The sequence below is a fragment of the Nyctereutes procyonoides genome, unplaced genomic scaffold, assembly GCF_905146905.1.
Source record: "Nyctereutes procyonoides isolate TBG_1078 unplaced genomic scaffold, NYPRO_anot_genome, whole genome shotgun sequence".
Classification (NCBI taxonomy): Eukaryota; Metazoa; Chordata; class Mammalia; order Carnivora; family Canidae; genus Nyctereutes; species Nyctereutes procyonoides.
This window is the reverse complement of record NW_026575125.1, coordinates 118,043,697-118,070,810: the sequence shown is the minus strand read 5'-3', so window position 1 is coordinate 118,070,810 and position 27,114 is coordinate 118,043,697. Positions and strand designations below refer to the sequence as shown.

At 43.9% G+C, this 27,114-nt stretch overlaps 1 protein-coding gene across 1 annotated transcript; it reads right to left on the bottom strand.

Annotated features, from left to right (window-relative positions):
• Positions 1-1,024: 1,024 nt before the first annotated feature.
• LOC129518137 (paraneoplastic antigen Ma6E-like) lies at positions 1,025-27,114 on the bottom strand. Its single transcript, XM_055338145.1, has 7 exons — positions 26,966-27,114; positions 26,673-26,766; positions 4,108-4,318; positions 3,648-3,740; positions 2,907-3,104; positions 1,875-2,872; positions 1,025-1,198 (listed from the first exon to the last, which is right to left on the bottom strand). Exons 1-7 carry the CDS (start codon positions 27,112-27,114, stop codon positions 1,025-1,027), a joined length of 1,917 nt encoding a protein of 638 aa, XP_055194120.1.

Genomic DNA, 27,114 nt, shown 5'->3' with positions numbered 1-27,114 from the left:
TCCCAACCTGAGGTTAAACCAAGAGCCCAACACTTAACGAAATGAGCCACCCAGGCATCCTGCAACATCTGCTTTTATGTTTCATTGTTTCAGTACCTAAGGCACTGGAACTACGAGTTGATGAAGTTGATGAAGTTTGCGATACTAAGTATAGAGTCATTCAGACTGGAAAAACAAAGGGAGATATGATGGGTACCCCACCCCCATATCCTTCAGAATTTAAGAGCAGCTCTAATCTCCACGATCCCTCTTGTGACACTGTTTGTAATTCACCTTCTTGCCTGTCTCTGTAGGGCGGGGAGGAGCAGTAGCATAGACTTTCACATGGCTTTTAACAATGTTGGTTTCTCAAGACAAAAATAGCACCCCACCACCACCATTAAACTTGCTTTGGATATTGAGACTGATGACACAACAAGAGGCTGAAAAGGGGGTTCATTACTTACATAATTGAGGAGCCCCTTTCTTTTTTTTTATAAATTTATTTTTTATTGGTGTTCAATTTGCCAACATACAGAATAACACCCAGTGCTCATCCCGTCAAGTGTCCCCCTCAGTGCCCGTCACCCATTCACCCCCACCCCCCGCCCTCCTCCCCTCCCACCACCCCTAGTTCGTTTCCCAGAGTTAGGAGTCTTTATGTTCTGTCTCCCTTTCTGATATTTCCTACCCACTTCTTCTCCCTTCCCTTCTATTCCCTTTCACTATTATTCATATTCCCCAAATGAATGAGAACATACACTGTTTGTCCTTCGAGGAGCCCCTTTCGGCTCCTAGCGGGCACCCAGCTCGCTCCCTCTCTCCCGCCTCCGCCGGGACTGCGGCGATGGTCCACACAGGGTGAGAGGGGCCTGCTGCAACCCCACGGTCGCTGGCACCACCACAGCTCACCAGGCCAGCGAGGTTCAGGGCAGCCAGAGCCCCAGGCAGCTCCAGACGGACGGTCCGGCCCATTTATGATCCTCGCGCGCCATCTAGCGGCCAGAACCAGCACGGCAGCAGGAGAAACTACACCGAGGCTGTTCTAGTCCCGGGCGGCCATTTCGCTTGAGGAAGGTCGCATTTCCCGATAGGCACTGCGATCTGAGCTCCGCGGTGCAGGAAATGGCGGTAGGCGCAGGCGCAACACAAGCTTCAGCGAGGGAGCTCCCGCCGAGCAGGCGCACAGAAGACGGTGTCGCGCGCAAATCAGGAGCGCCTGCGCAAAAATTAAGGTGTTTTCGCTCTCCTCCCCAGACCCTTGGAAGACTGGTGGAATCTCACCCATTTTTCTTTCCAGTTGAGAATCTAATGTTCATCCACAGTTTCTTGAAGCCTCTATCACAATAGTTGCAGAGACTGAATATATATGACAATAAACTGAGGAGCTATTAAATATATACCCAGGACTCCATCCTGCATATCCTTTGTCCTTCATTCACGGTCTTACCCACTTATTTCCAAGACGTTTCAGTTTATGCCCTACAGGCCCAGCGAGCCATTCTGCTCACACAACAAACTTCTGACTGGCAAAATGCAGCTTGCACAATCCTTCTGCGTGGTGACAAATCTTGCAAATGAGGCAACCCACATCACCTCTTGTACCTTGCCGTGACCATATGTGAAAGCCAACTCTGAGTAACAGGCAACTCTTGGCCCCACTCCGACTTCAGTAGACCATTCCGTCGATGAGCCACAGCCAAGACAAGACCTAGCTGAAACATTCAATGAAATTTATTGAAGAGAAAATGTACTGCGACCATAAAAGACAGTGAATGACAATAGAGAGAGGAACGTCTAACCGTCACTAGAGCCCATAGGTCACGGCCCTCCTCCTCTCAGGGACCTCTGCGTCCCCCACCACCACGGTCCTCCTGCCATAGTCTCTGACATACACGGGCGGGGGGCCCTTCTTCCACTTGGAACTGCTCACCCGTAGCTGGGGCGGCCTCCCACGCCTCGGCCTCGCGGATGAGCCGCAGCATCCCCAGGAAGCCGGGTGGTCTCCTCTCCAGCCGCATCCTCTTCAGCTTGTTCTGGAACATCTCGTTGGAGCGAGCCCGCATCAGCACCTGCCTGGCGCGAACCTGGTCCGCGATGATGGGATGGATGGCCCCCTTCTCCACGGCCGCCTGCAGCAGGCCTTCCAGGCGCATCACGTAGGCAAACAGAGTCTCCTGGGGCCGCTGGGCGCACGTCAGGAACTTCAGCCGTGCGGTCACGCAGGGATCCTTGTCTCCGAACACCTGCACCATTGCGGCCAGGCAATCCTGCGCAAGCATGTTGGGATTTTCGGCCAGGAGGCCGCACATGAACTCGAGCGCGAGGCCCCCCAAGCTTTCCATCAGCCACCGCCTCCTCTCCCCTTCTGGCACGTGGCGCCACATGAACAGCATGTCGTTGGCGTGCTCCAGCCAGACCTCAAAGGACTCTTGGTCTGGATCTTCCATCCCGGAGAAGGTTCTCAATTCCCCATAGGCCGCGTCTTCTGGCACAGGCTGCCAAGCCTGGCCCCACTGCTGGATCCAGGATCCTCCCTCATCTACGGCTCCTGCAGCTCCTTCCTCCTCTGCAGTGCCCGCCTCCCCTGCTGCTCCTGCCATACTCACAGATCCCGGCACACCTGCAATTCCTGTGTCACCTGCGGCTCCCTCCTCATCAGACACTGCCCCTTCATCTTCTGCTCCTGCCACACCGGCAGCTCCTGCCTCACCGGCAGCTCCTGCCTCACCGGCAACTCCTGCCTCACCGGCAACTCCTGCCACACCTGCTGCTCCTGCCTCACCTGCAGCTCCTGCCTCACCTACAGCTCCTGCCACACCTGCAGCTCCTGCCACACCTGCTGCTCCTGCCTCACCTGCAGCTCCTGCCACACCTGCAGCTCCTGCCTCACCTACAGCTCCTGCCACCTACAGCTCCTGCCACACCTGCAGCTCCTGCCACACCCACAGCTCCCTCTTCATCGAGTACTCCTCCATCTTCTCCTACCATACTCACAGCTCCTACCACATCTGCATCTCCTTCATCTAACACTATCCCTTCATTTTCAGTTCCTGCCTCACCTACAGTTCCTACCTCACCTACAGTTCCTTCCACACCTGCAGCTTTTTCCTCACTTTCATGTCCTTTATCACCAGCAGCCCCCACCTCACATGTAGCTTCTTCCTTACCTTTACACCCTTCCTCACCTGCAGCTCCCCCCTCACCTGCAGCTCCTGCCTCACCTGCAGCTCCTGCCTCACCTATAGCTCCATCCTGATCTTCACACCCTCCTTACTTGCAGCTCCTGTGACATCTGCAGCCCTTTCTTTACCTACAGCTCCTGCCTCACCTGCCTGGCCAGACCTTGCTTGCCTCTGGTGCTGGGCGAGGAAATTGGGTCTATCCTGTGACTCTAAATCAGGAGCCTGGGGCAGAAAGACCACAGGCCAGGGTCCTCCCTTGCCTGCTGTTTGTCGGAGGATCAAACTTTGGTTTAAATACTGAGCAAACTCCACTAAGGCGACCCTGGATCTGAGCTCCTTTCTGAACACTTTGCCCAGCACTTGGTATCTGCCCAGGGGCCACAGGGCAGTCTTCACGGCATTCTGGAATTCCTCTTCCTCGCAGTTATCCGGGATGCCCAGGATGAGCAGGAAATGGTGCGTGCTCTCACTTGCACCACTCACGCAGCATTGCCAGTGCCATCATGAATACCTGGCGGGGGAGGGAGCCCGATTGGACAGGGATGCGCACACTGCCGCAGCCTCTGCAGTGGTGGCCTGTGGGTGCAAAGAGGATAGAGGGACATTGGTGCCAGACAGCCCACCCTACCACCCCCCACAGCGACCTGGATCTCCTCCCTGGCCAGTTCACACCCTCCATGCCCTGGCTTAGAACCCCCACCATGTACCCCTCACCTCTGCAGTGAGGAGACCTCCTTTTGCCTTGGCCAACACACCTGATCTGGCCTACGTCCATGATCTGGCCACTGCAGCCAGAACCCCACCCACCATCATCTGCAACCCTGCAGCCAGGAACCCTCCCTTCCTGATCCCCGCAGCCAGGAGCCATCCCGTCCACTCTGACCTAGCACCTGATCCAGAGTGACCCTGGTCTGACCAAACAACCTTGAAACCGGCCCCTCACCCTCCACATCCTGAGTCAGAGCCCCGCCCTCTCCCACCAGCACCTGCCCCTCTGCAGCTGGAGCCTCCCTCCACAGCCAGGAGCCCTTCCCAGGTCCCATCCGAGTAAAGGCCTCGGTCTCCTGCTCACTGTCTCTGACTCTGCAGGCGCTGCCTGGTGTGAAAACACTGCCTGCGGGCTGCGGGGCGACTCTGGGGCCCACTTCAAAGCCCTGGAGTGAGAGAATCACAAGAACATACCTCAGCTCTGCAGTCCGGGGCTGCACAGTCCAAAGGGTCTCCCAAGTCCTCGGTGCTAAGGCCACATGGGCTTCCCAGTACTCCCAGAAGCCCCAAGTAGATGAAGGAGAAAGATCTCAGCATCTCTGTGTGGGGCAAACGTATGGATCAGGAGATCATGGGAGGAGGCATCAGTGTTGCCATGGCAATAAGACCTGCTTGGTATGACAAAGCTTCCAAAAGCAACAGGTATAACTATTGGCCGTCCAGCTACAAAATGGGAGTCCATGGGTGCCTCGGTGGCTCAGCCAATTAAGCATCTGCCTTCAGGTCAGGTCATGGTCCCAGAGTCCTAGGATAGAGTCCCACATCAGGCTCCCTGCTCAGCAGGGAGTCTAGTCTGCTTCTGCCCCTTCCCCTGCTTGTGCATTCCATCTCCCTAATTCTCTTTCAAATAAATAAAATATTTTTTAAAAAAAGAGAGTCCATGGTTAGCTGGGTGCCAATGTCCCTAGTGCCACTCTACATTTACAAGTCAACCCCATCATGCCGGAAATGTCAGTATCTGACACAGGATAGCTGTTCCTAACTCAAAGGCCTAATTACAACTGCTTATGTTGCAAAACCAGCCCTCATTTCTTGGGAAGGTGCTGCAGTGGAGATTGTGAGGTTTGGGATCAAGCAAAGTTGGATTCACCTAGCAGCTGGATGGCCTTGCACAAATTACTGACCATTTCTGTCCATAATCTGTAAATTGGATTATAAACGCTCTTCTTGCAGCATAGTCATGGAGCTTTACCTCCCACTGGACACTTGGTAAACTTTCAGTAATGGCCACAAGGACACAGGAATAAGAAGGATGTGATGAGGCAAGCATTGGTGTGAGTGTTGGAGGCTGGTTGTCGCAGCTAGCTCAGTGGTTCCAAGTCTGAGCCCTGAGGAAAAAGGGTAATATTGGAACTGTTTTCCTGAGGAACACAAAAATTGATTAAGGTGACAGAGTATGACTCTCTGCTTTTACAGACACCTCCCACTCTCCCACCCCCCCTCTACTAGAAACATTAATTTGATATATTATTATCTAACTATGTATTTTTTAAAAACCTATTGGGAGAATCCATAGATTGGGACAACTAGATATGCATTTGGGGTTTCTACAGATTTCACTCTGTCTATACAGGCCCCATAGTCATGACCAGATCTTTATCCCAGCAATTATTTAAGTCCATGACTAGCCCAGTCCTCTCAGTTCCAAGCCAATTCTCACAGGGAGGATAATAGCCACTGGTATGTGTTTGTCTTCTCCAGAATTTAGTTAGTTTAGACCTTATTACATCCAAAACTTTCAAGAATCCTTTAAAAATGTGTAACTTTCTTTTAATATCTGATTTTTTGTAGTTGTTACAGTGGGATTAATGATCTGTCAAGATCTACATTCTAACCAGAAGCCAGAACAAGCTTATTCCAGACCGTGAAAAAGGTACTTACCGCTCTTGAGACATTTTATTTTTATTTTTAAAAATATTTTATTTATTCTTGAGAGACACAGAGAGAGGCAGAGACACAGGCAGAGGGAGAAGAAAGCTCCATGCAGGGAGCCTAACACGGGACTCAATCCTGGGTCTCCAGGATCACACCCTGGGCCGAAGGCAGATACTCAACCGCTGAGCCACCCAGGTATCCCTCTTGAGACATTTTAAATAATATCTCTGAGGAGGGGCAAGATGGCGGGAGGAGGGGCAAGACGGCGGAAGAGCAGGGTCCCCAAATCACCTGTCCCCAACAAATTACCTAGATGACCTTCAAATCATGCTGAAAATCTACGAATTCGGCCTGAGATGTAAAGAGAGACCAGCTGGAACGCTGCAGTGAGAAGAGTTCGCGCTTCTATCAAGGGAGGAAGACGGGGAAAAAGAAATAAAGGAACAAAAGGCCTCCGAGGGGGAGGGGCCCCGCGAGGAGCCGGGCTGAGGCCGGGGCAAGTGTCCCCAGGACAGGAGAGCCCCGTCCCAGAGAAGCAGGAGCTGCACCAACCTTCCCAGGCGGAAAGGGGCCCGCAGAGAGTTAGAGCAGGACCCGGGAGGGCGGGGATGCCCTCGGGCTCCCGGGGACACTAACAGACACCTGCGCCCCGGGAGAGTGCGCCGAGCTCCCTAAGGGCTGCAGCGCGCACGGCGGGGCCGGAGCAGCTCGGAGGGGCTCGGGCGGCGGCTCCGCGGAGGGGGCTGCTGGGCGGGAGCGAGAATCCCACAGCGCAAGCCCCGAGCACAGGGCGCCGGGACACAGCCCAGGATCCGGCCTCCCCCGGGACAGGCAGAGGCCGGGAGGGCCCAGGACAACGAGGACGCTCCTGCCCCGAGCTGAGCAGATCAGCGGCCCCGCCCCGGAGCCTCCAGGCCCTGCGGACGGAGAGCCGAGAGCCCCGAGCCCCGTAGTTCCTGCGGAGGCTGAATCCAGGGCTTCAGAGTTGCCATAGCAACTGCGGCTGTTCCTCCTGGGGCCCCACGGGGTAAACAACCCCCGCTGAGCCCTGCAGCAGGCAGGGGCAGAGCAGCTCCCCCAAGTGCTAACACCTGAAAATCAGCACAACAGGCCCCTCCCCCAGAAGACCAGCTGGACGGACCAGTTCCAGGGGAAGTCAAGGGACTTAAAGTCTACAGATTCAGAAGATACTCCCCCGTGGTTTTTGTTTGTTTTTTTTTCTTTTTTTCTTTTTTCTTTTCTTTTTGATTTCTGATTGCTTCCCCCACCCCCTTTTTTTCACCTTTCTTTCTTTTTCTTTCTCTTTTTTTCTTCCTTTTTTCTTTTTCTCTTTTCTTTCCTTCTTTCTCTCCTCTCTTTTTCTCCTTTTCCCAATACAACTTGTTTTTGGCCACTCTGCACTGAACAAAATGGCTAGAAGGAAAACCTCACCTCAAAAGAAAGAATCAGGGATCCCTGGGTGGCGCAGCGGTTTGGCGCCTGCCTTTGGCTCAGGGCGCGATCCTGGAGACCCTGGATCGAATCCCATATCGGGTTCCCGGTGCATGGAGCCTGCTTCTCCCTCTGCCTGTGTCTCTGCCTCTCTCTCTCTCTCTGTGACTATCATAAATAAATAAATTAAAAAAAAAGAATCAGAAACAGTCCTCTCTCCCACAGAGTTACAAAATCTGGATTACAATTCAATGTCAGAAAGCCAATTCAGAAGCACTATTATACAGCTACTGGTGGCTCTAGAAAAAAGCATAAAGGACTCAAGAGACTTCATGACTGCAGAATTTAGATCTAATCAGGCAGAAATTAAAAATCAATTGAATGAGATGCAACCCAAACTAGAAGTCCTAACGACGAGGGTTAACGAGGTGGAAGAACGACTGAGTGACATAGAAGACAAGTTGATGGCAAAGAGGGAAACTGAGGAAAAAAGAGACAAACCATTAAAAGACCATGAAGATAGATTAAGGTAAATACACGACAGCCTGAGGAAGAAAAACCTACGTTTAATTGGGGCTCCCGAGGGCGCCAAAAGGGACAGAGGGCCAGAATATGTATTTGAACAATTCCTAGCTGAAAACTTTCCTAATGTGGGAAGGGAAACAGGCATTCAGATCCAGGAAATAGAGAGATTCCCCCCGCCCCAAATTCAATAAAAACCATTCAACACCTTGACTTTTAATAGTTAACCTTGCAAATTCCAAAGATAAAGAGAAGATCCTTAAAGCAGCAAGAGACAAGAAATCCCTGATTTTTATGGGGAGCAGTATTAGGGTAACAGCAGACCTCTCCACAGAGACCTGGCAGGCCAGAAAGGGCTGGCAGGATCTATTCAGGGTCCTAAATGAGAAGAACATGCAACCAAGAATACTTTATCCAGCAAGGCTCTCATTCAAAATGGAAGGAGAGAAAAGAGCTTCCAACACAGGCAGGAACTGAAAGAATATGTGGCCTCCAAACCAGCTCTGCAAGAAATTTTAAGGGGGACTCTTAAAATTCCCCTTTAAGAAGAAGTTCAGTGGAACAATCCACAAAAACAAGGACTGAATAGATATCATGATGACACTAAACTCATATCTGTCAATAGTAACTCTGAACGTGAACGGGCTTAATGACCCCATCAAAAGGCGCAGGGTTTCAGACTGGATAAAAAAGCAGGACCCATCTATTTGCTGTCTACAAGAGACTCGTTTTAGACAGGACACCTACAGCCTGAAAACAAAAGGTTGGAAAACCATTTACCATTCAAATGGTTCTCAAAAGAAAGCAGGGGTAGCCATCCTTATATCAGATAAACTAAAATTTACCCCGAAGACAGTAGTGAGAGACGAAGAGGGACACTATATCATACTTAAAGGATCTATCCAACAAGAGGACTTAACAATCCTCAATATATATGCCCCGAATGTGGGAGCTGCCAAATACTTAAACGAATTATTAACCAAAGTGAAGAAATACTTAGATAATAATACACTTATACTTGGTGACTTCAATCTAGCTCTTTCTACCCTCGATAGGTCTTCTAAGCACAACATCTCCAAAGAAACGAGAGCTTTAAATGATACACTGGACCAGATGGATTTCACAGATATCTACAGAACTTTACATCCAAACTCAACTGAATACACATTCTTCTCAAGTGCACATGGAACTTTCTCCAGAATAGACCACATACTGGGTCACAAATCGGGTCTGAACCGATACCAAAAGACTGGGATCGTCCCCTGCATATTCTCAGACCATAACGCCTTGAAATTAGAACTTAATCACAAGAAGAAGTTTGGAAGGACCTCAAACACGTGGAGGTTAAGGACCATCCTGCTAAAAGATAAAAGGGTCAACCAGGAAATTAAGGAAGAATTAAAAAGATTCATGGAAACTAATGAGAATGAAGATACAACTGTTCAAAATCTTTGGGATGCAGCAAAAGCAGTCCTGAGGGGGAAATACATCGCAATACAAGCATCCATTCAAAAACTGGAAAGAACTCAAATACAAAAGATAACCTTACACATAAAGGAGCTAGAGAAGAAGCAGCAAATCGACCCGACACCCAACAGAAGAAGAGAGTTAATAAAGATTCGAGCAGAACTCAATGAAATCAAGACCAGAAGAACTGTGGAACAGATCAACAAAACCAGGAGTTGGTTCTTTGAAAGAATTAATAAGATAGATAAACCATTAGCCAGCCTTATTAAAAAGAAGAGAGAGAAGACTCAAATTAATAAAATCATGAATGAGAAAGGAGAGATCACTACCAACACCAAGGAAATACAAACGATTTTAAAAACATATTATGAACAGCTCTACGCCAATAAATTAGGCAATCTGGAGGAAATAGATGCATTCCTGGAGAGCCACAAACTACCAAAACTGGAACAAGAAGAAATAGAAAACCTGAACAGGCCAATAACCAGGGAGGAAATTGAAGCAGTCATCAAAAACCTCCCAAGACACAAGAGTCCAGGGCCAGATGGCTTCCCAGGGGAATTCTATCAAACGTTTAAAGAAGAAATCATACCTATTCTACTAAAGCTGTTTGGAAAGATAGAAAGAGATGGAGTACTTCCAAATTCATTCTATGAGGCCAGCATCACCTTAATTCCAAAACCAGACAAAGACCCCACCAAAAAGGAGAATTACAGACCAATATCCCTGATGAACATGGATGCAAAAATTCTCAACAAGATACTAGCCAATAGGATCCAACAACACATTAAGAAAATTATTCAGCAAGACCAAGTAGGATTTATCCCCGGGACACAAGGCTGGTTCAACACTCGTAAAACAATCAATGTGATTCATCATATCAGCAAGAGAAAAACCAAGAACCATAGGATCCTCTCATTAGATGCAGAGAAAGCATTTGACAAAATACAGCATCCATTCCTGATCAAAACTCTTCAGAGTGTAGGGGTAGACGGAACTTTCCTCGACATCTGAAAAGCCATGTACGAAAAGCCCACAGCAAATATCATTCTCAATGGGGAAACACTGGGAGCCTTTCCCCTAAGATCAGGAACAAGACAGGGATGTCCACTCTCACCACTGCTATTCAACATAGTACTGGAAGTCCTAGCCTCAGCAATCAGACAACAAAAAGACATTAAAGGCATTCAAATTGGCAAAGAAGAAGTCAAACTCTCCCTCTTCGCCGACGACATGATACTCTACATAGAAAACCCAAAAGCCTCCACCCCAAGATTGCTAGAACTCATACAGCAATTTGGTAGTGTGGCAGGATCCAAAATCAATGCCCAGAAATCAATGGCATTCCTATACACTAACAATGAGACTGAAGAAAGAGAAATTAAGGAGTCAATCCCATTTACAATTGCACCCAAAAGCATAAGATACCTAGGAATAACCCTAACCAAAGACGTAAAGGATCTATACCCTAAAAACTATAGAACATTTCTGAAAGAAATTGAGGAAGACACAAAGAGATGGAAAAATATTCCATGCTCATGGATTGGCAGAATGAATATTGTGAAAATGTCAATGTTACCCAGGGCAATTTACACATTTAATACAATCCCTATCAAAATACCATGGACTTTCTTTAGAGAGTTAGAACAAATTATTTTAAGATTTGTGTGGAATCAGAAAAGACCCCGAATAGCCAGGGGAATTTTAAAAAAGAAAACCATAGCTGGGGGCATCACAATACCAGATTTCAGGCTGTACTACAAAGCTGTGGTCATCAAGACAGTGTGGTACTGGCACAAAAGAGATCAATGGAACAGAATAGAGAATCCAGAAGTGGACCCTCAACATCATGGTCAACTAGTATTTGACAAAGCAAGAAAGACTATCCACTGGAAGAAAGACAGTCTCTTCAATAAATGGTGCTGGGAAAATTGGACATCCACATGCAGAAGAATGAAACTAGACCACTCTCTTTCACCAGACACAAAGATAAACTCAAAACGGATGAAAGATCTAAATGTGAGACATATCATGGCTATTAGAAATTGTAAATAATGCTACAGTAAACATAAGGGTGCAAATATCTTTTTGAATTAATGTTTTCATTTTCTTTGCATAAATACCCAATAGTGGAATTACTGGGTAGTTTGGTATTTCTATTTTCAATTTTCTCAGGAACTTACATACTATTTTCCACAATGGCTGCACCAGCTTGCATTTCACCAAAAGTGCATGAAATTTCCTATTTCTTCACATCCTCACCAACACTTGTTATACTTTGTGCTTGTGATTTTAGCCTTTCTGACAGGTGTGAAGTGATCTCATTGTTTTGATTTGTACTTCCCTGATGATTAGTAATGTTGAGCACCTTTTCATGTGTTTGTTTCCCATCTATTTCCCATAATGTCTATTTATGTCCTCTGTCAATTTTTAATCAGATTATTTGATTTTTGTGGTGTTGAGTTGTATAAGTTCTTTACATATTTTGGATATTAACCCTTTATCAGATATATTACTTGCAAATATCTTCTCCCATTCATTAGGTTGTCTTTTGGGTTTTTTTAAAGACTTTATTTATTTATTTACAGAGACACAGAGAGAGGCAGAGACAGGCAGAGGAAGAAGCAGGCTCCCTGCGGGGAGCCTGGTGCAGAATTTGATCCCAGGACTCCAGAATCACGACCTGAGCTGAAAGCAGATGCTCAACCACTGAGCCACCCAGGTGTCCCGGATTGTCTTTTTGTTTTGTTGATGGTTTCCTTTGCTGTGCAAAAGCTTTTCATTTTGGTGTAGTCCCAATAATTTATTTTAGATAGATTGATAGTATCATGTCATCTTCTTTTGTTTGCCTTGTCTTAGGAGACCTATCTACAAAAATGTCGCTAGGGCTGTTGGCAAAGAAATTACCACCTATGTTTTCTTATAGGATTTTTATGGTTTCAAGTCTCATGTTTAGGTCTTTAATCCACTTTCAGTTTATTTTTGTGTATGGTGTAAGAAAGTGGTCTAGTTTCATTCTTTTGCATGTAACTATCCAGTTTTCCCAACACCATTTGTTGAAGAGATTATCTTTTTCCCATTGCATATTTTTGCCTTGTTATAGGTTAACTGACCATAAAAGTGTGGGTTTATTTCTGGACGCTGTTCTGTTCCATTGATCTATGTGTCTGTTTTTGTGCCAGTACCATACTGCTTTGATTACTATGGTTTTGTAGTATATCTTGAATGCTGGGGCTGTAATACTTCCAGTTTTGTTCTTCTTTTTATTTTTTATTATTTTTAAAAGATTTTATTTATTCATTGAGAGAGAGAGAACAAGAGTTCCAGGGATGAGAGGCAGAAAGAATCTCAAGCAGACTCTGTGCTGAGCACAGAGATGGATGCAGGGCTTGATCTCACAACCCTGAGATCCTGACCTGAGCCAAAACTAAGAGTTGGTCCCTTAACTGACTGAGCCACCCACGTGCCCCCTGGTTCTTTTTTAAGATTGCTTTGGCTATTCAGGGTCTTTTGTAGTTCCATATAAATTTTAGTATTATTTGTTCTAGTTCTGTGGAAAATACTGTTGGTATTTTGATAGGGATGGCATTGCATGGGGAGGTTGCTTTGGGTTGTATTGATATTTAACGATATTCGTTCTTACAATCCATGAGCATGGAATGTCTTTCCATTTCTTTATACCATCTTCAATTTCTTTGATCAGTGTTTTATAGTTTTTAGAGTACAGGTCTTTCATCTCTTTGTTTAGGTTTATTCCTAGGTATCTTATTATTTTGGGTGTAATTGTAACTGGTATTGTCTCCTTAATTTCTCTTTTTGCTACTTCATTATTAGTGTCTAGAGATGAAATAGATTTCTGTATTTAATTTTGTATCCTGTGACTTTACTTAATTCATTTTCACTTCTAGTAGTTTTTTGGTGGTATCTTTTTTATGCATGTAGTTTCATGTCATATGGAAATAGAAGTTGTACTTCTTCCTTACCAATTTTGATTCCTTTTATTTCTTTTTCTTGTCTAGTTGCTGTATCTGGAACTTCCAGTACTATATTCAATAAAAGTAGAAAGAATGGACATTCTGTTCCTGATCTTAGAGGAAAAACTCAGAGTTTTTCACCCTCAGTTGACTATAAATCTTTCATGTATTGCCTTTATCATGTTGAAGTATGTTCCCTCTAAACCTACTTTGTTGAGACCTTTTTTAAAATCATGAATGGATGTTGTATTTCATGAAATGCTTTTTCTGCATCTATTGAAATGTTCATATGATTTGTATCCTTTCTCTTGCTAATATATCAAGTTGATTGCTTTGCAAATATTGAAACACGCTTGCATATTGGAATAAATCTCACTTGATTGTGATAAATGAGTTTTTTAGTGTATTGTTGGATTTGGTTCACTAATATTTTTTTAAAGATTTTATTTATTCATTCATGAGAGACAGGGAGAGAGAGGGAGGGAGGGACGGAGAGAGAGAGAGAGAGAGAGAGAGAGAGGCAGAGGGAGAAGCAGGCTCCATGCAGGGAGCCCGACGTGGGACTCGATCCGAAGACTCCAGAATCACACCCCAAGCAGAAGGCAGACACCCAACCGCTAAGCCACCCAGGCATCCCTATTGCTTGGAATAATTTGAGGAGAATAAATATTAAGTCTTCTTGAAACGTTTAGTAGAATTCACCCATGAATCCATCTTGTTCTGGACTTCGTATGTTGGGAGTTTTTTTATTATTATTACTGATTCCATTTAACTGCCAGTAATCAGTCTGTTCAAGTTTTCTATTTCTTCTTGATTCAGTTTTGAAAGGTTATATGTTTCTAGAAGTTTTTTTTTCTTGTCCTATTTATTGGTATATAATTTTTCATAATATTCTCCTATAATCCTTTGTATTTCTGTGGTATTGGTAGTTACTTCACCTTCTTCATTTCTGATTTTATTTATTCTAATCTTCCCTATTTTCCAAAAAAACCAGGATTTATTTAGCTAAAGATTTATCAATTTTGTTGATTTTTTCAAATAACCAGCTCCTGGTTTCATTGATCTGTTCTATTTTTTTTAGCCTCTATTTCATTTATATCTGCTCTGATCTTTATGATTTCCATCCTTCTACTAGCTTTGAGCTTTGTTTATTCTTCTTCTAGCTTCTTTAAGTGTAAGGTAGTGAGATTTTTCTTGCTTCTGGACATGGCCTGATTGTTGTAATCTTCCCTCTTAGCACAGCTTTTGCTGTATCCCAAAGATTTTGGACTGTCATGTTTTCATTTTCATTTTTCAACATATATTTTTTCATGTCCTGTTTGATTTCTTGGTTGAGCCATTTATTGTTTAGTAGAATGTTATTTAGCTTCCATTTATTTGTGTTATTTCCAGATTTTTTTCTTACGACTGATTTCTTGTTTCATACTGTGGTTGGAAAAGATGCATGAAATCATTTCAATCTTTCTGAATTTGTTGAGACTCATTTTGTGGCCTAACATGATCCATTCTGGAGGATATTTCATGTGCACTTTAAAAGGATGTGTATTCCACTATTTTGGATGGAATGTTCTGAATGTATCTGTTAGATCCATCTGGTCCCATGTGTCATTCAAAGCCACTCTTTCCTTGTTGATTTTCTGTCTGGATTATCTATCCTTTGATGTAAGTGGGCTATTAAAGTCCCCTATTATTATTGTATTACTATAACTTTCTTCCTTTATGTCTGTCAATAGTTGCTTATTATAGTCTTTATTTTAAACTCTATTTTGTCCAATAGAGATATTGCTACCCCAGCTTTTTTGCTTCCATCTACATAATAAATATTTTTTATCCCCTCACTTTCAATCTGCAAGTGTCTTTATGTCTGAAGTGACATAAAGAATGTCTGAATGACTGTCTTTTCTAAACAGCATATAGATGGATCTTGCTTTTTTATCCATTCGATCACCCTATATCTTTTGATTGGAGAATTTAGTCATTTACATTCAAAGTAATTATTAATCAGGATGTACATATTGCAATTTTGTTACTTGTTGTATGGTTGTTTTGTAGTTCTTCTCTGTTCCTTTCTTCACTTGGTATCTTCCCTTGTGGTTTGATGGCTTACTTTGTGATATGCTTGGATTTCTTTCTTTTTATTTTTTGCATATGTATTATAGAGTTTTGACTTGTGGCTACCATTAGGTTGATACCAAACAACCTATATCTGTAGCAGCCTACATTACGTTGATGGTCACTTAAGTTTGAACCCATTCTAAAAGCACTAAATTTTTACTTCCCCTTGCCACATTTTATGTATATGATGTCATTGTTTATATTTTTTAGTTTGTAAATCCCTCAACTGACTTTTATAGATGTAATTGATTTTACTGCTTTTGTGCTTTAACCTTCATACTGGTTTTATTTTATTTTTTTAAAGATTTTTATTTATTTATTTATTCATGAGAGACACAGAGAGAGAGACACAGGCAGAGACATAGGCAGAGGGAGAAGCAGGCTTCCAGCAGGGACCCCAACTTGGGGCTCAATCCCGGGACTCCAGGTTCATGCCCTGGGCCGAAGGCGGGCACTAAACCGCTAAGCCACCTGGGCTGCCCTATACTGGTTTTAAAAAGTGATTACTCGGCCATTAGAAATGACAAATACCCACCATTTGCTTCAACGTGGATGGAACTGAGTCATAACTGAGTTATACTGAGTGAAATGAGTCAATCAGAGAAGGACAAACATTATATGTTCTCATTCATTTGGGGAATATAAATAATAGTGAAAGGGAATAGAAGGGAAGGGAGAAGAAATGGGTAGGAAATATCAGAAAGGGAGAAAGAACATGAAGACTCCTAACTCTGGGAAACGAACTAGGGGTGATGGAAGGGGAGGAGGGCGGGGGTGGGGGTGAATGGATGACGGGCACTGAGGGGGGCACTTGACAGGATGAGCCCTGAGTGTTATTCTGTATGTTGGCAAATTGAACACCAATAAAAAATAAATTTATTATTTAAAAAATAAAAAAAGTGATTAATCTAGTAGTTTTATTACATGTTTGCATTTACCTCTGAAAATTTTCCTTTCCTAATTTTCTCACTCCTGATTATAGCCTTTTCTTTCCATTCAAATAATTCCCTTTACCAATACTTCTAAGGCTGGTTTAGTAGTGATGAACTCTTTTAACTCCTATTTGTATGAGAAACTCTTTATCACTCCTTCTATTCTGAATGACAGACTTGGTGGATAAAATACTCTTCATTGCAGGTTTTTCTCCTTTCAGCATTTTGAATATATCATGCCACTCTCATCTGGCCTGCAAATTTTCTGCTGAAAAATCAACTGATAGCTTTATGGGGTTTCCTCTTGTATGTAACTATATTCCTTTCTCTTGATGCCTTTTAAATTCTCTCTTTATCACTACTTTTTACCATTTTAATTATGTGTCTTAGTGTGGGCACTCCTTGGGTTGATTTTGTTGGGGGCTGTCTGTGCTTCCTGGATCTGGATGTCCATTTCCTTCTCCAGCTTAGAGACGTTGTCAGCTGTTTCTTCGAATAAGTTTTCTGCCCCCCTTTTGTCTCTCTTCTCCTTCTGGAGAAGACACATCCTTGTAATGTGGATGCAGTATGCTTGATGATGTCACTGATTTTCCTTACCTAGTCTCATTGTTTATTCTTTTTTCTTTTTCCTGTTCAGATTGGTTGCTTTCCATTCTCTGGCTTCCAGCTTACTGATCTGTTCTTCTGCTTCTTCTAATCTACTACTGTTCTGTTATGTATTTTTAATTTCATCTATTGAGCTTTCATCTCTGGTTCATTTTTTATATTTTCTCTCTCCTTGTTGAAGATCTCACTAGATCCTCCACTGTTGTCTCAGGTCCAGTATCTTTATGACCATTACTTTGAATTCTTTATCAGGCATATTGCTTATTTCCATTTCACCTAGCTCTTTTGCTGTGATTTTGTCCTGTTCTTTCATTTGGGACATATTCCACTGTCTCCTCATTTTGTATAAGTCTCTGTATTTGTTTCTATGTATTAGAAGAGTTATGTCTCCTGTTCTTAAAAGTAGTGCCCTTACTAGATGTTATACGCAACTGATGAATTATTGAAAACTGCCTTGAAACTAATGATGTACTATATGTTGGCTAATTGAATTTAAGTTTTTAAAAAAGTAGTGCCCCTATTAAGAGGTCCTATAGTGCCCAATAGTGCAATGTCCCCCCATTCACCAGAACCAGGCACTTCAGGAGTGTCTCCTATGCGTGTTGTGTGCACCCTACTATTGTGGCTGAGGCACATTTGCCTTCAGTCCAGGTAGCTAGTGTCCTGCATTGATTTTGTGGGCAGGGTTTGGTCCCTGTGCTGTGAAGGGGCCTGTCTAGAGCTGCCTTGGGCTTGTAGTTGGGTCAGACCAGATACCTGTTTTCAGCCCATTTGCCAGGGTTGTAGTCACATCAAACTGTAGGGCACTCTCCCAGTGCTGTCACCTGAGAGGCTTTCATTGGTGAGTGGAGTTGGCAATCTGATCAGATACCTGCCCCCAGCTCACTGGTGGCTCTGCAGTCAAACCGACATGTGTGGTTACCTTCCCCTCTCTCCAGGGCAGGAATCACTTTGGAGTGAGTGGCACCAGTCCCTTCTAGGGCTGCTTGCAGGACGTGACATGGCAGGAGCTTTGGAGGGAATCCTGCTAAGTGGAGTATATTGGATGAAGCGGGTTCTTAGGGGATCTCAGGGGCAGAGCCCCCAGTGTTAGCAAGATAGGCGGAGGGTGTCCAGGGTAGTTATCTCAAGTGCCAGCTGTCTAAGCTAGTGAAGGAGGAAGAAATGGCATCCACCAGCTCCTTTGTTATTGGAGAAGCCTTTTGAAGATTCTTGCCCCCTTCAGTGCATGTTCTGAGATTAGCAAATAAATCTCCTTCCCATATACCCTGGACACTTTTCAAATTGCTGTTTCTATGCAGCAGAGTGTTATGCTGTCTTTTTAAGGTCAGGAACTCTGGCTCTCCCATAGCCAAGCCTGTTGATTTTTAAAGTACCCAAAGTTAAGCCCCACTGATTTTCAAAAGCAAATGTTATGGGGATTTGTCTTCCTGGTGTAGGTCGCCCCATACTTGGGGTGTCTGCTGTGGGATCTGTTCTCCCTTCTCCTGTACTTGTGGTGTCCCTCCTGTTTATGGTTAGTCTCTCTAGGAGTTTGGTTCTTGACCACACTTCTGCCCCTCCTACCCTATTTGATGTGTCTTCCTCTCTATAATTCACTATGGAGAGTCTGTTCTGCCAGTCTTGTGGTTGTTCTCTGGGTTTCACTGATGTGGCTGTTATCAGGTGTATCCATGGGACAAGATGATCTTAGGATCCCCCTATTCTGCATCTTCCCAGGCCCCTTAACCAATTACATTACTTTAAATTTATTAACATATGTTTTATCACCAAATGGCCTATCCTAGGGAATTTTTTATGTCTACTTGAGAAGAATGTGTATTCTGCTTTTGTTGGCTTGTGTTTTATGAATGTCTATTAAATCTAGTTGATTTCTAACATTGTTCAAGTCTTTTATTTCCTTGTCAATCTTCTATTTGCTCTATCCATTATTGCAAATGAGATGTTGAAGTTTCCAATTATACTTTTGAAACTATTTCTTGCTTCAGTTCTGTCCATTTTTGCTTTATATGTTTTGGGGCTCTGTTTTTAAGTGCATATATATTTATAATTGTGACATTGTCTTGATGTATTTACCCTTTTAGCATTATAAAATATCCTTGTCAATAGTAACAATTTTTGTCTTAAAGCTACTCCAGTTCTCATTTTGGTTAGTTTGCATGGTATATATTTCTTCATCATTTTGCTTTCAACCAGTTTTTGAATCTAAAGTGACTCTCTTGTGTACTGCATATAGTTGGATCATGCTTTTTTTTTAATCCATCCTGCTACTGGGTGTTATATTATATATTGGCAAATTGAACTCAATAAAAAATATACAAAAAAACCTCAGGAAGACTAGACTGTCTGGGTTGATAGTAAGCCACCTTTCCCAACATTTAAAGATAAACTCGGTTCTTAGTGGCATATAAAAAAAATCCATCCTGTTGATTTCTGCATCTTAATTAAGACTTTAATCAATTTGTATTTAATGTAATTGTTGAAAGGTAGGGTTTATATCTGCATTTTGCGATTTGTTTTCTAAGTGTCTTATGACATTTTTGTTTTTTAATTCCACCATTACTACCTTCTTTATATTAAATAGATCTTATCCTATCATTTCAATTTCCCTCTTACTTCTTCCACTACATGTTTTTGTTATTTTCTTTGTGTTTGCCCTTAGGAATTGCCATTAACAACTTGATCTGTAATGATCTAGTTTGGATTCAAACCAACTTAATTTCAATCATATAGAAAAACTTCATTCCTATCAAGCTTCTTCCCCACCCCTGCCTTTATGTTGTTATTGCCACATATTACATTTTTATACATGTTCCCCATCAACATGTGGATTTGAGTTATTCACTGTTACCTTTCATTCCAACCTGAAGAACTCTTTTTACTATTTCTTGTCAGGCAGGTTTATCTAGGAATGGCTTAACATCTCCTCAATTTTCAAAGCAGTGCTTTGCTAGATATAGAACTCTTGCTTGTCAGAGATTTTTCTTTCAGCACTTTGAATATGTCATCTCACTATCTTCTTCTTTACATTTATTCTGATGAGAAAATAGCTGTTAATTTTATTGAGGATCCCTAATAGGGATGAGTCACTTCCCTCTTGCTGCATGCAAAATCCTCTCTTTGTCTTGCGATTTTGGCAGTTTGTTAGTATATCTCAGCGTGGATCTCTTTTGAGTTTATTCTACTTCGGTTTATTCAATGTGTATATTATTATTATTCATCATATTTGGGAAGTTCTCAGCCATTGTTACTTTGAATATTCTTTCTGCCCCTCTCTTTCATCTCCTTTGGGGATTCCCACTATGCATATGTTAGTATGCTTGATGGCATTTGCTATGGAATGAATGTTTGTGTCTTCCCAAAATTCACACGTGATGGTTTTTGGAGGTGAGGTCTTTGTGAGGTAATTAGGTCATGAAGGTAAGCCTCATGAATGGAATTGGTGCCCTTATATGAAGAAACATGAGAAAGATGCTTTCTCTCTACTCTCTCTCTCTCTTTCTCATCTCCTCCTCCTCCTCCTCCTCCTCCTCCTCCTCCTCCTCCTTCTTCTCTCTTTTGCTCTCTCTCTCCCTTTCTCTTCCTCTCCCCCATGTGAGATCACAGACAGGAGATGGCCATTTGCAAGCCAGGAAGAGAATCCTCACCAGAACCTGACCATACTAGCACTCTGAACTCAGACTCCTAAGCTCCATAACTGTGAGAAATATTATTGTTTAAGCCACTAAGTCTATGGTATTCTGTTATAGTAGCCTGGACTGACCAAGAGAGCATCCCACAGGTCTCTAAAGCTCTGTTAATTTTTCTTCTTGTTCATCAAAGTATTTGTTTTCTGCCTGATTAGATCTAAATTCTGCAGTCATGAAGTCTCTTGAATCCTTTATGCTTTTTTCTAGAGCTACCAGTGGCTTTATAATTGTGCTTCTGAATTGGCTTTCTGACATTGAATTGTAATCCAAATTTTGTAACTCTGTGGGAGAGAGGACTGTTTCTTTCTTTTGAGGTGAGTTTCTAGTCATTTTGCTCAGTGCAGAGTGGCCAAAAACAAGTTGTACTGGGAAAAGGAGAAAAAGAGGGAAGAGAAAAAAGAAGAAAGAAGAAGAAGAAGAAGAAGAAGAAGAAGAAGAAGAAGAAAAGAAAAAAGGAAAAAAAGGGGGAAGCAAACAGAAAACAAAAAACAAGGGGAAGTATCCTCTGATTCTATATACTGCAAATCCCTCTTCTTCCCCTGGAACTTTCCAGTGCTGCTTGGTCAATAACTTGCTTTTCCCCTGTCCTTTTAGCGGGTCTTCTGGGGGAGGGGCCTGCTGTGCTAATTCTCAGGTGTACTTGGGGGAGCTGCTCAGCCCCCTGCGTGGTGCATGGCTCAGTGGGAGTTGTTTATCCTGTTTATCCTGTGAGGACACTGTGAGGCTCAGTGGGGGTTGTTTATCCTGTGAGGCCCCCCCCCCCCCCCCCCGCTCAGTCCCAGGTACAAGGTGACACCAGAAGAAACAACCACAGTGGCAGCGGCCAGCTCTCCAGCCCTAGAGTCAGCTCCCGCAGTAACTACCGCAGCTCCCAGTCTGCAGGGGTCTGGATGCTCCGGGGGCAGGGGCCACGGACCTGCTCAGCTCGGGGCCGCCCAGCGGCAGGAATGTCCTTGCTTTCCTGGGCCCTCCTGGCCTCTGCTTGTCCCGGGGGGAGCGCCGGATCCTGGGCTGTGTCCCCCGGCTCCTTGTAGGCCTGCACTGCTGGAATCGCCCTCCCGGCCCGCAGGCCCCTTCGCGCAGAGCCGCTGCCCGAGCCCCTCTGAACTGCTCCCGGGTCCAGCCGGGCGCACGCTGCAGCCCTTTAGGGAGCCCGGCACACTCTCCCCGGGGCACAGGTGCTCTGTTAGTGTCCCAGGGAGCCTGAGGGCATCCCCGCCCCCTCGTGGGATCCTGCTCTAACTCCCTGCGAGCGCCTTTCCAACCAGAAAATTGGTGAAGCTCCTGCTTCTCCAGGATGGGGCTTTCCTGTCCTGGGGGCACTCGCTGCCTGAATTTGTAGGTTTTCAGGATGATTTGAAGGTTATCTAGGTAAATTAGTGCGGACAGGTGACTTGGGGACCCTACTCTTCCGCCATCTTGCTCCCTCCTCAAAGTATTTGTTTTGACCTATGTTCACATTGCTGATCTTTCTTCTGTCTACTCAAATCTAGTTTTGCATCCCTCTAGTGAAAATTTTGCTTCAGTTGTACTTTCTAACTACAAAATTTCTATATGGCTTTTTATTTTTTTTATTTTATTTATTTATGATAGGCACACAGTGAGAGAGAGAGGGGGGCAGAGACACAGGCAGAGGGAGAAGCAGGCTCCATGCACCGGGAGCCCGATGTGGGATTCGATCCCGGGTCTCCAGGATCGCGCCCTGGGCCAAAGGCAGGCGCCAAACCACTGTGCCACCCAGGGATCCTTATATGGCTTTTTAAAATAACCTTTATCTATTTATTATATTCTCTAATGACACCTTGTTCTTATACTTTGCTTTAATTCTCTAGACATGGTTTCCTTTGGCTCTTTGAGCATATTTAAAATACCTGACTCAAGGTCCTTGGTTAGTAATCCAATATCTGGGATTCGCCAGGGCCAGTTTCTATTGATTTCTCTTTCTTCTGGTGTGTAAACCATATTCTCTGGGGTTTTTTGGCAAGTCTCGTACTTTTTATTGAAAACTATAAATTTTGAATATTACACTGTAACAGCTTTGGAAATCAGATATCTTTCCCTCACCAGGGTTTGTTGTTACTGCTGCTCATTTTAGTTTAAGTTCTTTTTAGTGACTTTTCTGAACTAATTGTGTAAAATCTATGTTCTTTGTCATCTGTGCCACTGAAGTATCTGCTTGGTTAGCTTGGTAGCCAACTACTCATTGAACAGAGATTTTCTTCAATGCTTGGAACCAGTAAGTCTCCCAGTCTTTGAAGAGAGATTCCGGGTGCATATTGAGGCATACATTCAACACTCAGCCAGGCAATTTACAACTCCAACTTAGCTTTCACTTCTACTGTACAGAGCCTTAAGGTCAGCCAGTGGTGAAAGCCTTCTAAAATCTTTCTTGAGAGTGCATACAGCCATACAAATGTACATGGCCTCCTGGATTCCCAGGACTATGTCAGAGATTTTCAAAGCCCCTACAGAAATCTGTGGTATAATAAAAAATTATATTTAGTCTTTGCTCCCAGTTCCTAGCACACACTCCTAAATCCTTGTAATTTCCTGAGTGACAGACGTGATAAGAGCATGTTTTGTTCTAATATTTGATCCTTGACCTTGGTTCATGGCACAGAGCTCCTAAATAATTTGTAGTTTTCTGAATAATAAGAGTGATAAGAATGCCTTTTGTTATAATAATATAAATCTTGGTGGGCCTCTAGTTAGTTTCAAGATGATGCTGTTAGTCAGAAACTCCAAGCTTTGATTAGAGGCCTGAGCTTTCAACACCACCTCCCAACCTCCAGGGAGGGGAGAGGGACTGGATATTGAGTTAACAGTTGACCATGATTATGTGATTAAAGTGCCATAAAAAAGCATAAATGATGGAGTTCAGAGAGATTGTATGTTGGTGAAAACATCCATATTCTGGGAAGGAGGCATTCCATGGAACAAAGACTCCTGAACTCAGGACCCTCCCTGATCTTGCCCTGTGTGTCTCATTGGCTGGCTAGTTATTTTTATCCTTTATAATACAGTGGTAAATGTAAGTTAACCATTCCCCTGAGTTCTGTGAGCAGTTCTAGCAAATAATCAAACCCAAAAGTGAGATTGTAGGAACACCTGACTTTGTAGCCAAGTTGGGCTTGCAAATGGTGTCTGATTTGTGGGCAGTCTTTGAGACTGAGCTTTTAAACCTGTAGAGTCTAATGCTAACCCCAGATAGTGTCAGAATTGATTTGAATTGTAGGACACCTATTCAGTCTCGAAATTGGTTGATGTCAGGAGAAAAAAAACCTCTAAACATCTAATTCCTCGACTTTTCCTTTTAAGCATTTTGGTTGATCTATTGTTTGCTCTGGTTGTTATCCATGGCTTTAGGCAGCTATATTAAAACACTCACAAGTAAATGTTTTCAGCAGACATCTCAGTGGAAGAAATTTTAATACTAGTGACCTCCAAGTTAGGTAAAAAAAAGACAATACTTTTGAGTAGGGTGTTCTAGGGAATCACAAGATAGGTTAAATAAGGATAGTTCTTTGGGGCTGAGACTTTAAGAGCTGTAGGGGTGCCTGGGTGGCTGAGTCAGTTAACCATATGACCCTTGGTTTTGGCTTGGGTCCTGATCTCAGGGTTGTGGGATTAAGCCCCATGTTGGGTTCTGCATTCAAGGAGGAGTCTCCTTGAGATTCTTTTCCTGCTCTGCTCCACCCCCTGCTTGCACTCTTGCGCACTCTCTCCCTAAAATAAATAAATAAATAATATTTTTTTTAAAAAAAGAGCTCTAAATCCATTCTTTTCCCTCTGATACCAACAATGTGGGTTGTTCTTTTTCAAGGCATCTAGTAAGATGGAGTGTGAAGGATAAGATTAAGGCAAATTAAAACACCACAAAGCTCACTCTTGTTATTCAGATTAAGCCATTTTTAAAAAACAAATTTACCCCAGGTTGGTACAAGTTTTTGATTAATTTTCAGAGTTCTGAAAAAAGTTAATTCTGACCCTTTTTTGCCAGTCTTCTCATTGCTTTCATGGGTGGGAATATTTTATAGGTCCTTACTTCACTACTTTAGCTAACACCTTCATACCATTTTCTCTCTTTCTGCTGATACCCAGTATCATGGAAACTGGATACTTTTCTGTTGCAGCTTTCCAGATTCCATTCTCCAGCTCTCTAGATACTAAGTGCAATGACTCCTTGTTTTGTTTGTTTGTTTTACCTGGTTCACCACTAATTGCCTCTATTCATGGACCTGGTGCATATTCATCATTTCAACAAAAGATTTTCTCTTACAGGGAGGAATGAATAAACAAGGCTAGAATGAACTGAGTGAGGGAGAAATTCAGTGAAAAGGTGGCATAATAGGATAGTAAATCAAAGAATGTTTTACATTGAGGTCACCTTATTCTTTTTTTAATTTTTTTATTTTTTTTTTATAAATTAATTTTTATTGGTGTTCAATTTACCAACATACAGAATAACACCCAGTGCTCATCCCGTCAAGTGTCCCCCTCCGTGCCCGTCACCCATTCACCCCCACCCCCGCCCTCCTCCCCTTCCACCACCCCTAGTTCATTTCCCAGAGTTAGAAGTCTTTATGTTCTGTGTCCCTTTCTGATATCTCCCACACATTTCTTCTCCCTTCCCTTATATTCCCCTTCACTATTATTCATATTCCCCAAATGAGTGAGAACATATTAATTCTACGGCCCGGCCCGCTGTGCTCCCTCCTGGAGCCTTGCCAAGCTCTTTGCCCATTTGCAGGGCCCATAGGCACGTGTTCGAGTCCGGTTTGAGGCCACCTTATTCTAAGGAAGGTTGTACGTTGCCTCAGACTAAGATCAAAGTTTAGGAGCCTCAGGGAAAGAGAAATACCAAACTAAGTCTAATGAGTATTGTGTGCTCCTTGATCAGTGGGGACAAAACAATTTAGCAAATTATTTATGATGCAAAGAATGGGAATTTGGAGACCCTGTCGGGCTTTGTCACAGATAAGCGGGGCTTTGGCCCCGCTAAGAGGGGTATCCCTAAGTTTTATGTAAGTCATATGGGGAAGGCAAGTTCTTTGAAGTAAGCCATTTCTCAGAACACAAAGAGAGGCTTCTTTAAAAAAAAGATTTTATTTATTTATTCATGAAAAACAGAGAGAGAGAGGTACAGACACAGGCAGAGGGAGAAGCAGGCTCCATGCAGGGAGCCCGACATGGGACTCGATCCCAGGTCTCCAGGATCATGCTCTGGGCTGAAGGTGGTGCTAAACCACTGAGCCACCCAGGCTGCCCCAAAGAGAGGCTTCTTAAACTTTGCTGTTTCCCAGTATCATAGGAATCAGGTAATATTCAAGATATTCAGTATCCCCTCCTTTTGTTCAAGTTGCATGACATTTATCATCACTGAACACCTTAGAGGATCATAGTGTCCTGAATTTGTAGAGTTCTAAGAAATAGTCTCCTGATGACTTTAGTTGGTGTTACTCTTATAAAATTATTTAAACCATCTGCTGAGAGGTGGGGGCAAAGGACAGTGGTTTTAGAGTTTAAAAGAAAGATGTCTAAAATCAAAGAATGAAATATTAATGTAGAAGTTTGTATTAAAGGGGGCACCCTGATGGCTCAGTGGTTTAGTGCCGCCTTCAGCCCAGGGCGTGATCCTGGAGACCCGGGATCGAGTCCCATGTCAGGCTCCCTGCATGGAGCCTGCTTCTCCTTCTGCCTGTGTCTCTGCCTCTCTCTGTGTGCCTCTCATGAATAAATAAATAAGATCTTTAAAAAAAGAAGTTTGTATTAAAATTTAAGGATAGTGCATGAAAATCATTTGATTATGCAGCACTGGTTGTTGAGTTTTTTGATGTTCTCTGGGACATTGTCCACAGTCTTCTCAGTCTTATCTCTCCTAAGAAATATGCATAATCTGAACATTTTCTCCAATATCCTGGAAGGAGGAGGGCAGATTCCCAGGGCCAGACTTGGGGCCACTTGCCCAGGGTCCAGGGCTTCTCCTGTCTCCCGTCCTCCACAGAGGCAGGAAAGTGGCTGTCCCACCCAATCCTAGAAGGAATCAAACCGCACAACCTCTCAACACACTCACACGCTCACCTCACACACATCCACACTCCTGCACGCTCTGCTTGCTCACACACTGACAGTCTCACACACTGGGGTATTGTCACATTCACTCACACACTTACACACTCTCACACATTCATTGACAGTCACATTCACACACAAACACTCACACCTGTTCAGGAAACACACATGCACAAAGACACTCTGAGTGAGGGAGAGACATCGCCCCTCCTCTTGTTATGCCACCCCTCCTCCACCAGATCCCGGCAGGCCAGTGGAAAGCGGCCAGTTGCCATGGCCCCGCTAAGACACCCAGGACAGGTGTGCTTCCGGTGGGGCCTTTCCTGAAGATAACAGAGAACAGAGCCCACCTGAGGAGCTCACCCAATTCCTGTAGCACACCCTGATGGGACACATCCAAGTGCCCCCACAACATGGGGCCAAGGCCACTGGGCCAAGGAGGCTCAGGCATGGCCATGATCACTCCGTTCTCAACCACCTCCTGCAATCCTCCTTCCAT